Source organism: Myotis nattereri (genome assembly GCF_964212035.1).
Source record: "Myotis nattereri genome assembly, chromosome: 8".
Taxonomy (NCBI): Eukaryota; Metazoa; Chordata; class Mammalia; order Chiroptera; family Vespertilionidae; genus Myotis; species Myotis nattereri.
The window spans coordinates 80,090,781-80,103,412 of NC_138083.1; the positions used below are offsets into that span (position 1 = coordinate 80,090,781).

Sequence of the window (12,632 nt, forward strand, 5' to 3'; positions counted from 1 at the left end):
GCAAAATAAAGAGAATTTAGGGTCTCTGGAGCTAACAAGCCTCTTGCTCTGCAGATGTCCCCACCACAGGTGAGGCAACCCTAAGAGGGACACAAGTAGGGTGTCCTTTTATGAGTACATGAACCACCCAATTCATAGTACCCTCTCTCCTTAATACAAAGAGGATACCCCTTTGCCTCAGCCCAGTGACTTCACTAATAATTTTCCCAAAACCATCCAGGGCAGAGCATTGTAAATGGGATATTTCACTTCAGTCTTCCAGTGATCCTCGACCAGTTTCTGTTATTAATTATTCCTCTGAGGGTCATCTATGGAGCCTTCCAGAGAAAGCACCACAACTTCCGCATTTAGGAAGTGCCAGGCTGCAGACGCCTGCTCTGAATCCTTTCCTGAGCTGCCTCATTATTTTCTGACATTCCTGGAATGCAAACAACCAGAGGCTTATCAGGCAGAGGCAGGTCCCCTGAGCCTTTTATCATTCTGTCTGCAGTTTTGAATATTCCCTCTATAACCAGACAGCATACCAAATGAAGCTCAACTCTTTGAAGGGAAATGAGTCAATTGGAATGTCAATTTTATTTAGTCATATATTATAAAAACTAAACAGCATATCCAACTGATTGACAAAACTCATCCAACTGTTAAGGGCAAAACAAAACTATCTCAAGAGGTACAGTTATGCAGATCTTGCTTTTACCTACAGGCAGATATGAGCGAGAGTAAGAGAGGGAGAGAGAGAGAGAGAGAAAGAGGGAGAGAGAGAGAATTAAAGCAGAATGAAACATCTGGAATTGTCCAACTGATAAAATTCAGAAAGAGAGGGAGTTAGAAGTGAGGCTAGCATGCCAGGTTTTCTCTCTTCTTCTTCAGTGAGCCCTTTAACTTCTTCCACAGGCTGTCTTTCCTCTTTAGTTTCTTTCCCGTCAGGGATGGCACCGACTCCTTCTTGCGGATTTCCCTCACTAAACCATGAAAGGCATCATCAATGCAGAATCGGAGGGCTGCAGAGGTCTCAAAAAAAGCACAGTTATATTCTCGGGCCAGACCCAAGCCTTCTTCTGTAGAGACCTAGGGGAAAATAAATGATATTAGAAAGAGAGGAAAAGAGAGATACTTAGATCAAAAAGCATGTTCTCTACCACGGCTGAGAGCCAGTTACATTTTTAAAAAGGTAAAATGTGGCTATGTTTTAAGGGGAGTTTTCTAGAATTTCTGAACCTGAAGGACAAATGAAAATCAGAAAAGGCAACAGGTTAGAACTTAAAACTAGAAGTGGAAATTAACCTTTCAGACTTAAAAACAAAAAAACAAAACACAAAGTTACAGAGCATAACGGTAAAAAACCAACAACACGTGGCTTTAGATTAAATCTGCTTGGTTTCCAATCCCAGCTCTCCTTCTGCTTAGCTTTGAAACTTAGGGAAATTTCTTCACCTTTTGGCCTCAATTTTCTCATAGGTAACACAAGATAATAATACCTGAAAGGCTCTGTGTTACAGTTAAATAAGGCCATCAATACAAAGTGCTTTGTAACTATTAGTTATTAATTACAGTTTAGAGCTTTCAGTTAAGAATAAATCAGGATGAAGTTGTCATAAAACTCAAAATACAGCTGAAACCGGTTTGGCTCAGTGGATAGAGCGTCGGCCTGCGGACTGAAAGGTCCCAGGTTTGATTCCGGTCAAGGGCATGTACCTGGGTTGCGGGCATGTCCCCAGTAGGAGATGTGCAGGAGGTAACTGATCGATGTTTCTCTCTCATTGATGTTTCTAACTCTCTATCTATCTCCCTTCCTCTCTGTAAGAAATCAATAAAATATATTTAAAAAAAAAAACACCTCAAAATACAATCTTCAGGTGAAAACAAAACAAAACAAAACAAAAAGCAAAACACCACCATTAGGATAAATAAACCTTCCTCTAGCCGAGCTCTTTCAGAGCTGCTTAGAACGTGTGTGTGTGTGTGTGTGTGTGTGTGTGTGTGTGTGTGTGTGACTTAGTATGTTGTGGCTCATGCTATTGCAATAGGTCCTCTATAGATGATAAACTGACTGAAGTCAGAGACTATGCCTCATTTATCATCCCTTTAATGTCTACTGCAGTGCCTGGTGCCTAAATCACCATTAGATGAGTGAAAAAGATGATTAGTAAACATACATGGATTTAATAAGTATTAAGACGTAAACATAAATGATGCACAAATATTTAAACGGATTATATGTCACTGTAGCTGGGTACTAATAATCTTGTTCAAAATTTAGCACTCCTGTTAAGTTCTATTAGAATATTCACATGGGCTCTAAGAAAGCAGGGCCAGGCTGCCTTTCTTCACTATGTCTGAGAGCCTTTAGCTCATACTGGTCTATTTGTTTTCTTAAAGTTAACTTGATGTTTATATATTTGTATGTTCCCTTTTTTTCTACCAAATGGAAGCATATGGTGAACTGGAAACTCCATCAGTCTGAAAGAATGTGATGGGACCATGACAAGTAGAGTTTTAGTTCACCCATGTTGGATATGCAGCATAAATAAGAAATAAACTTTGGTCTTTTAAGCTACTGATACTTTGGAGTTGCTTATAACCTGAGTTAAATCACCCTTTCTTAACTGATAAGAGCACATTGTATTTCCAACAAGTGTCTGAATAGGGAGGTGAAAATAGGTATATGTGATTCCAAAGCCAGGGCTTTTCTAGTCTGTGATAGGTAACCTCACCAAGGGCGGATAAACAGATGAGTACAAAGAATGTCTGAATTCTCTTCTTTCTCTTTCATGCTTGCTAGCAAATACACCAATTCTTTTTTTGAGCATATTTCTGACTTACGGTAACTTAAGAAATGCAGCTAAAAGTACCCAATGAAAGTGATTAATATTCTTTCTTACTAACAACTTAACCAAGTCATAGGTTTATTAAGTAACTGGTCTTATTCCCAAGTAATCACAGGTGATAATCTTACCAAATTATTTCACACCGCATAACATGAGTTGTCCTTTATTTTTCAGTCTGTAACAGTTTTCTCCACCCGAGAACCAATGACACATGTTTTACGTTTTTCGATAGCAACACCACATTTATGGTGCCATTTTGAAAATTAATTAACTTTCATTAGACTATATAAAGACAAAAACAACCTCAAAATCTCCATGGCTTGCAAACATATTTATGTCTTGCTCCTGAAGCCCATTAGCAACTGGAGCATAGACTGAGCTCAGGCTGTTGGTTGGTTGGGCTCTGGTTTGCCTCTCCTGTCTCCTTATTCTGGGACTCAGACTGAAAGAGCAATATTACCAGGGGTATGATGTCCCCATGACAGAAAGCAGGTGGGAAGAAGGGAGATATCATTTTACGTACATCCCAATGATCAAAGACAAATGGAGAGACCTAACGTCAATAAAGCAGAATGTATACCCAGCTCACAATGAAGGGTGGCATGATGGGGGGCGGGGAACAAGTCTAAAGAAATAATAGAATGTAGCAAAATCAGTTACATGTAAATGCAGTACACTATCCAATTAAAAGAGACCAAGATTGTCAGACCAGATTTTTAAAAACATCACTTGTAGTTGAAACACCATACATATAAGGACACAAAAGACTAAAATTTGAATGGAAATGAATACAAAGTTAAGCTAGTATATTGACATAATATTAAACAAAGCAGACAGTTTAAAAATTACCAGAGTTAAAGAACAATATTTTAGAATTATAGAAAGATAAATCCATCATGAAGATGTTATACTTATAAATTTCTATGTACTAAAAATTATAGCCTTAGTTTATTGGGAAAAACGTTGATAGAACTAAAATCAAAAATTTTAATGAAAGATTTTAACAGATCTCCATCAGCAGTTGAAAGAGTAAGTAGACAAAATGTCAGTAAGGATATAGAAAGTTTGAACAAAACATCAATCTAATTTACACATATACGATGCTATACTGAAAACTTTACATTCTTTTCAAGTGATCCAGGAGCATGCATAGAAATTGACTTCATGCTAAGCTATAGAGAAAGTCTTAAACATTGCAAAGAATCAAAGTCACAGCATATTCCCCCAAAACATGGAATTAAGCTATAAATTAGTTTTATAGTTTTAATAGGAAGATAACTAGGAAATCCCCACATATTTTGGAAAAATATACTTCTAAATAGTCAATAAGTAAAAAAGATATTACACAAAAATTATAAAATATTTGGAACTGAATGATAATGAAAGTACAACATATTACAACCTGTGAGGTAGCTAATGCTTTCTTTAGAATGATCTTTATAGCAATATATGCATGTTTTAGGAAAATAGAAACACTCAAATTTAATAATCAAAGTAGCAATGTTAAAAAGTTACAAAAAATGCCCAGCAAATTTAACACAAAGAAAACAAAAATAAGGAAATTTTTTAAATAAACACAAAAATAAATAGAAAACAATCACGCAGGAGGGAAAACAAAATATAATCTGAGTTTTTTTTGTAAAGTTGTTAAATTAGATGCACCCTATTAAGGCTTTCTCTAAAACTATAACAGTTTGGGCATATTTCCCAAATGAGGAATGAGGATTAGATAAGGGCTAGTCAGACAGACCAATATAATGAAATAGAGAACCCAGAAACAAGACCAAATATATATGGGAGCTTAATATATTATTGGGCTGGCATTTGTAAATCAGTGAGGGAAATGAAGGTGCACCCAATGGCACCCTGACATTGACTTATCATTTTGGATTATTTTTGACCTATGGAAATTGTTTCCACCAGAACAGGAAGGTAATTTTTCTTTGTGGAGAATAGAAGTAAAAAGGAATTTGAATGAAGCCTTTAACTAAATCTACAATATTTTTTACACATTTGACAAATCTATACAATCACATCTTATATAATTAAAGCCTAATATGCTAAGTGTCTGGTCATCCAGTTGTCCGTTCAACCAACCAAAACATAATATGCTAATGATATGCTAAGGCTGCTCAACTACTCACTATGACATGCACTGACCACCAGGGGGAAGACAGTCAACCAGTCAATCAGTCACTATGATGTGCACTGACCACCGGGGGGCAGATGCTCCAACCAGTAGGTTAGCTTGCTGCTGGGGTCTGGCTAATCAGGACTGAGTGAGAGAAGCCAGACATGCCCTGGAGCCCTCCTGTGGTCCTTCCCCGGATGGCCAGCCTCCTGCGTCCCTCCCTGACCCCCATCGTGCACCAGTGGGGTCCCTTGGCCTGGCCTGCACCCTCTCACAATCTGGGACCCCTCAGGGGTCACATTGACTGTCAGGTAGTTTCATCTATATAATAAAAGCCTAAGCAGCCATTATAGCAGAACAACTGGAATGACTGGTCGATATGATGTGCACTGACCACCGGGGGCAGATGCTCATGGTTAGTGTGCTCCCACAAGGGGAGAGCCGCTCAGCCAGAAGCTGGGCTCACAGTTGGCAAGTGCAGCAGCAGTGGTGAGAGCAAGCAGGTGGGCGGTAAGAAGCGAGGGGTCCTGGACTGTGAGAGGCATGTCTGACTGCCAGCTATCCCCAGAGGGGTCCTGGACTGCAAGAGGGCACAGGATGGGCTGAGGGACCCCCACCCAAGTGCATGAATTTTGTGCACCAGGCCTCTAGTATATTTATGAAATGTTTCCTAATTATAAAAATGCAAACATTGCAAATAAATCATTGGAAACATCAAAATTCAGTTAAAAGTCCAGTTTAACAGTCAATATAAAATCTGAAATAAAATTGGAAGATAAATTCCATGCAAAGATTCTTTTTGAAATCATACACAGTGAAAATCTTTAACAGATGACTTAACTGTCTATTTTATTAATTGCAGCAAGTTGAAGTATATTTAACTTGGTAGCTGCTAATGAGTAAATAAAGTAGGAGTTACAAACCCTCTATTTCAAAGCATGAAATGTATTCTTAGATTCATTATCAGAATATTAATTTTATATTATTTAATTAATAACTAGGCAATTTTCATGTTCATTATAGAGAAAATTAAATGGAAAGTAAAATTACAATAAAATATTTAATCGATATTTCTTTCAAAAATTGTATTAGATTAGTGGCCTAACTTTTTTATTTTTTAAGAAAAAAAGTGAAAACATACTTTAAAAGTAAATTTCCAAAATTCAATAAATTCCATCTCACACCAATATTGACAAACCATAAGTTTTCCATCTCTACCTTTGATGTTAGAATTGATATACTATGCTATAAACTGAATAGAAGAACCTGAGTCCAAACATGTAAGAAAAAATAATTTTTACAGATCCTGAGCTTTAAGCTTAGTAATTATGATCAGTTTGAAGTTCGTAAATATTTCAACAGTATCATTAGGAATAATTTTTTTAAAATATATTTTTTATTGATTTTTTACAGAGAGGAAGGGAGAGAGATAGAGAGTTAGAAACATCAATGAAAGAGAAACATCGATCAGTTGCCTCCTGCACATCTCCTACTGGGGATGTGCCCGCAACCCAGATACATGCCCTTGACCGGAATCGATCCTGGGACCTTTCAGTCTGCAGGTCGACGCTCTATCCACTGAGCCAAACCGGTCTCAGCAGGAATAACTTCAATCCACCAATGGTATTTTGATTGGTTCAGAACCAGAATAACATAACAAGAAGTAACAGCTTTTATATTAGGGTTTTAAACAAGGGTAATTAACATAATATATTATAATTAATATGTTATACCTTATTTATCCAAAATTTAAGTAAAATTAAATATTTTTCAATTATAAATATTTATCCACATTATAAAGTAACTGCTAAGAAAGAAGCACAGTGTTATAAAAGAATTACTTTTTTTTTTTCTCAAATGAGTAATTTCGAACCCAGATTCCTTAAGCAAATGGATCAAGATCACACACATATTTAAGTAAAACAACCATCAAGTTCTAGTCTCTTCCATCAAGTATTGTTTCCAGGACTGTTTGCTATTTTTCACAGGATCTGTCCAGTTCCCTTTCCTAGTCTTCTGTATATGCAATTGATTATTCTGATGTGAGGTGTTTCAACATAAGATGATTCTCAAATGGTAAACAAATGGCATAAAATAGTTTACGTTGCATTTACATAAAAATAACAATTTAAATAAATACAGAAACATAGGGAAAATTAACATTATAGAAAGATTACTTAGGGTGGGGGAGGAGCAATAATTGCAGATACCATTATACCACCATGCCCCTCAACTGAAAAAAAAGTGGCATCTGTGATTAAAGGTGCCACCTGGAGGCCCTAGGAAGCACTGGCAGAAAAAAGAGGAATAAAGAAAAATGTTTCATGCAAGTAACAGCACATTTCAATGACCCAGGGGAGCCATCTTTTTTAATATATATGACCTTTTTCACCGAGGAAGATCACTGTGGAATATGCCAGAGGAGGTATTAGAATGCAGCCACAGCTGCATGGGGGGCTAATGAGACCACTGAGCAAGCAGAGCCTGTCCTACTCCCTGCTCAGCTACTAGTGGCAACACAATCATGTTCGTCAGTTAGAGCTTTGTTCCCAATAATTTGCTGAATTCAGGAGCTTCATTGCTCTTTGCATCTTTTAATCTTTTACCTGAACTCTGGTAAAAGTAAATTTAGATTAAGTTATTGTAACGGTATTCAGGGTAATGGCAGTTGTCTAAGTAGGTGATATAATTCTTAAGAGCACAAAAGGAAACTGCTTAGCTGTAATTGCTAACCTTGAATGAGGAGAGATTGGCAGAAAGATGGGTCTGGCTCTCCCAGGAGAAGCTTCATAAGCAAAATATCTTCACGGCTAAGCCTGCTGGGCACTGTTAAAACATTTAGTGTACAGAACAAAGTCTTCACGATTTGTTTTATATATTTTTTGATGTGTCCCTGTCTATATTCCACTTGGTTCCTACCCCTGGAGTTATTAATTTTCATTATAGAGCCTACATCTTCAAGGTAGCAGGAACCATAGTTTCCTGGCAAATATGGGGCCAAGCATTTTATTTGTTAATTTAAAGGAAAAGCTGTCCAAACTCAGATTGTTGAGTTTTCCTTCTGCATAGTTGTATAATCAGCTTTGATCAGTTTTAGCAATATGAGTAGCTTTGCCAATTTCCTTGACCAGTTCCAATGGATATGCATTTGATTTACTTAACCTAATTTATTTATTTGCTTATTTAGTCTGTGAATTATTTATTATTTTCTTTAATAATTTAAAGGTACGTGCATAGATGTCATATCAAACTCCTTGCAGGGAAAATCAAAACAAGCAAAGCACTGAAAAGAAAGTCCTGCCCTCAACTGCAGTCACTGACCCATGGGAAATTCATTGTTGACAGACCAAAGACTGGGCTTACAGGGTGTTTCATCCAAGTGTGTTCCCTTTGTCCTGCTATTTTCTCCAATTCTCTTTTCTAGATAGGTGAAAAACAGGTGTGACCTATAGTAAGCAGAGGTTCAGCTGGAGAAGAGATGTCCATCTCTTCTTAGCAAGTTACTCTAACTTTAGGAGAAATTGTCAAGGAGGAGGGCCAGCATCTCTCTACCCTTCTCCAGGGAGGGAGAAGGGGAAATGCTCCACATCTTGGCTTTGAGAATGCAGATTCCCACCCCCTCTTACTTCAACTTCCCAGCCCCTGAATTTTTTCTTTATAGCCTGGGAAGGGCGTGGAGATCAGGAAAAGGTAGAATAGGAGTCAACTAAGCCATTTGGTTGCCCATTTGGGGCTCCATTTGTAACATGGAGTACCTTTCATATCTTATGACCTACATCTCCTCTACACAAATCTTTTCATTTTGCTGTTTTCCCTGTCTAGTAAGTTTTCCATTTTCCTTCTTCCACACTTCTTCCAGAGCTACTCAAGTCTTCACAGGTCATTCCAGTCTTGGTGATCTCCTTGGCCTGTGCTTTGCTCTGAAACTCATAATCCATCTGCAAGGTAGCTACATTCTGTCCATTTGTATCCCCATCTTGAATAGCCACAAACTTTGCTGGTGACAGATATTTAATCTTAATGATGGTGATAATGAAATCCCATCAACAGTCGCTGGTGACCAAAGGAGTCCACTCTAATGAACTCATCAAACTGCAATTCCAACAGCCACGGCATTAATTCCAAATTTATTTGTGTCATAGTGTGGCTTCCATCAAGATACTTGACAAAACCTTGCCACAGTGAATATGAGTATAGATTCTAGAATCAGATTACTAAGATCCAAATTCTTGTTATATCACTTCTTAGCCATGGGCTCTTGGAGAGTTGCTTAGTCTTTCTTCTGTACTTCAATTTCCTCATCGTTAAAATCCTCTCTCTTAGAATTGTTAATGGGATTCAATGAGCTATTATATGAAAAGCACTTAATGTAGTTCCTGGCATACTGTGCACACCCAATAAATGTTACCTTTTTTATGTCTGAAGAGAAGATAAGAGGAAATTTCCAACTCCTTTAGATCAAATGTTGGCCCTCCTTAAATCTTTTTCTATTTCCCACCATGACCTATAAACCTCACCTGATGTGACTTTTGTCCATTTCCCTATTCACACCACTCTCCCCTCATGCATTATATCCAGCCATATACTAGTACTTCCACACATGCCCAGTGCAATCTTCTTGACTTCAAGTATTGGCACATGTTATTTTCTCTGCCAAGGATTGTGCTCCCCTCAGTACTTTTTATCAGTTGTATTCTTGTTAGCATTCATTTTCTAGCTTAGGTATACCTCCACTGAGATACCTTGCCTAGCTTTTCTCTAAAAAATATTCTCTACATAGCCTGCAATTCCATCCCATTTCTCTACCTTATTTCCTTTTTGGCATTTAATTACTCTCTGAAATCATCTTACTACATATTTTGTTCATGTGCTTCTTTTCTGTCTTCTTCCAGGACAGTATGACATTTGTTAGAGCAGGAATTTTGTCTTATTTATCACTGTACCTCATCCCCAGCATAGTGGATGGCACTAGGTAGGAACTCGATATTTGTAGATTGACACTACTGGAATGCTGGCCGTGGGAATACAGCTGGGGTTACAGTCGATAGAGGAATTAGTTGTTGGTTAGGGCAATAGAAAGACATTAAAGAAATTGCAGGTCCCTGTGATCACTACCATGATGGCGTCCTGTGTGGGGAACTGAGGCAGCATGTATAAGTAGTGTCCAGGCCCTTATGAGTGGTTCTTGGCTTTCTGAGGGAGAGAGAGCCTTTGTATGAGACCTCAATGACAAGAATGACCTAGGTTGGTGGGAGGTGAATGGTGTTCAGGGCAGAACAGAGTCTCAGATAGAAGGTCTCAGGCCTGAGGCAGAGGGATAATGGCGCTTTTGTGAGATCATCAGTATTTAACAGATTTAGAACAGAGCATGAGAGAAGAAGGAGTGAACAAAGAATACAATCAAAAGAAATTAGTGAGCTTAAATGCCTAATTTACTTAGATTCACATAAAATTTGTTTGGTATCCATCAACTGAGTAATTAAAAAAAAAGAGCCTATATCTTGAGTGCCTACTCTGTGCAAAAAAAAAAAAGTAAAAAAAAAATTTCTCTCCTGCTGTTCTGAAGAGATATTGATTGGATGGAGAGAAAAAGCAAGACACAATAAATTAAATGGCATAGCCAGTCCTTTGGAGGCCCAGGATGGTAATGGCTCTAGAGTAAAGGGTTTAGACTGCTTTGTACAAGAGACATTTGAAATCTCCAAGGCCTTGTGCTTTTCATCCAAGAAGCTCTGGTATGCTGGGGGGAAAGGTTGCCATGGCAGCCAGTAGTTGCTATGAAGGGAAAAAAGACAAGGTTAATGCTCAATATTTTGCTAACAGCAATATCTACCTTCTTCTTTGAATTTTTCTCCTATGGGCTTTACTTTTAAAATATCTTGTTAAAATGATAAATAAATAAACTTAGGCAGGATATGAAATATGTATATGCAGGAATATGTATGCAAAAGTATACATATATGTATGTGCATGCCTAAGGATATTTTCCTCACATATTTATACTAATAAATTAATGTGTTTATTTGATGTATATTAAATGTAGGATTCTCCTGAACCTTCAGGGGATTAGTTATTATGAATAATTAAGTTTTGAAGTGGCCCAAAATTTTATGTTTTAAGCATGAAAAAATATCTTAGTGGTTAATTTATTACATTAATAAATGTATATTGGGTAAAAATAGAAAGAAGGAACTTATGTATCATAATTTTAACACAAATAAAAATTATAATTAAGTAATAAATTATATAACTGTATAATGTCGGGATCCCTGTGGGGTATAAGACCATGAGGGCAAGGAATGTTGCATCCCCAATACAACCTCAGTGTTTGCATGTGAGCCATGCTCAGTAAACATCTTTCCCTTCCCTTCTTTGAATGCATGGGCGAATTAAATATAAAAAGGTGACTAAGGAAGAATCAACCAATTACTACAGCAAAAATTCTCCGCGAATGAACTAGAGAGCTCAGAAACATTCTCACTGTAATTGCCAAAGGTTTTAAGTCCTTTACATTCTAATATTTTTCTGGTGTCAAAAATACCCTATTACATATACTCTAAATAAAACATGTGTGCTGCAGAAACTCTAAGCTGGAAAGAAGCGTGGGTCATGATGCTTTCTTGAATGGAGTCTAGGCATCACAGGGGCAGATGACTCTGACGAGGTCCAAAGGAAAGTCAGAGGTATGCGGGTTCCTCAAGCTCATGGTCAACCTGTGTATCCTTTTGGATTATATTTGATGATAGTAGGCCATGGAAAGAAGGATGCACCTGAACAAAATAAGTTTGATATAAGTTCTAAAGCTGAGATCTACAGAAGGCAGAAATGAACCAGTGCTCCTGTGGTTCTGGCCCCACACACAGGGAGCTGGGTATTTTATGAAAAAAATGCATAAGCTTGTGCTTGTTTGCACTGCTGTAAATTTAGTTTTCAAACCTAACAGAGCCCTCAATTCCCTAAATGATCCTTTAACTTATTATTAGCCAGTACTCTTTTCTATTCCTCATTTAGTTCTTCAAAATCTTCACTTCTCTTCTCAGGTCTTTGATCTTACCCTCATTTCCAGCAGATGCTCTTTTCCTCTTCCTTCACCTCAATGAGGAAATAAAATTATCCAAATAGAATGACTTTAACATCTGGGACTAGCACCTAGAAGCTCACCAGTATTGTTAGATAGCTTATTCAGTGGTTCTCAAACTTCCTAATGCCGCAACCCTTTAATACAGTTCCTCATGTGGTGGTGACCCCCAATTTCATTGTTACAAATGGATCATAATTAAAGCATAGTGATTAATCACAAAAACAATATGTAATTATATATGTGTTTTCCGATGGTCTTAGGCAACCCCTGTGAAAGGGTCGTTCGACCCCCAAAGGGGTCGCGACCCACAGGTTGAGAACCGCTGGCTTATATCCTCTCTCCAGTCTCTGATGAAGAGACATTACTGAATATGTCAAATCTAATCCTCTATCTGGCTTCTGAGTCCTTAATATCCACTTCAATCTTGAAACATTTGTTCTATACCTTATTTCTCATATTTTCAGCCTTCCTCTCTAACAGTCCCCCTTTTCCCCACAAAAATATGCAAATCACCTGTTTTAGGACTCCAGTTCTAGTTACCTTCTTACATCTGTTCTTTCATTTACCGTCAAATGTGGATTATTCCAGGAAG

General features: G+C 37.6%; 1 protein-coding gene across 1 annotated transcript in view; it reads right to left on the reverse strand.

The window, feature by feature from the left end:
• Positions 1–544: 544 nt before the first annotated feature.
• The window catches only part of RIT2 (Ras like without CAAX 2), a 248,210-nt gene continuing 236,122 nt past the window's right edge, over positions 545–12,632 (reverse strand). Inside the window, exon 5 of the mRNA XM_081097430.1 lies at positions 545–1,068. Within this exon, the coding sequence (XP_080953556.1) occupies positions 838–1,068 (231 nt within the window). The 3' untranslated portion in view covers positions 545–837. The remainder of the gene's footprint in view (positions 1,069–12,632) is intronic.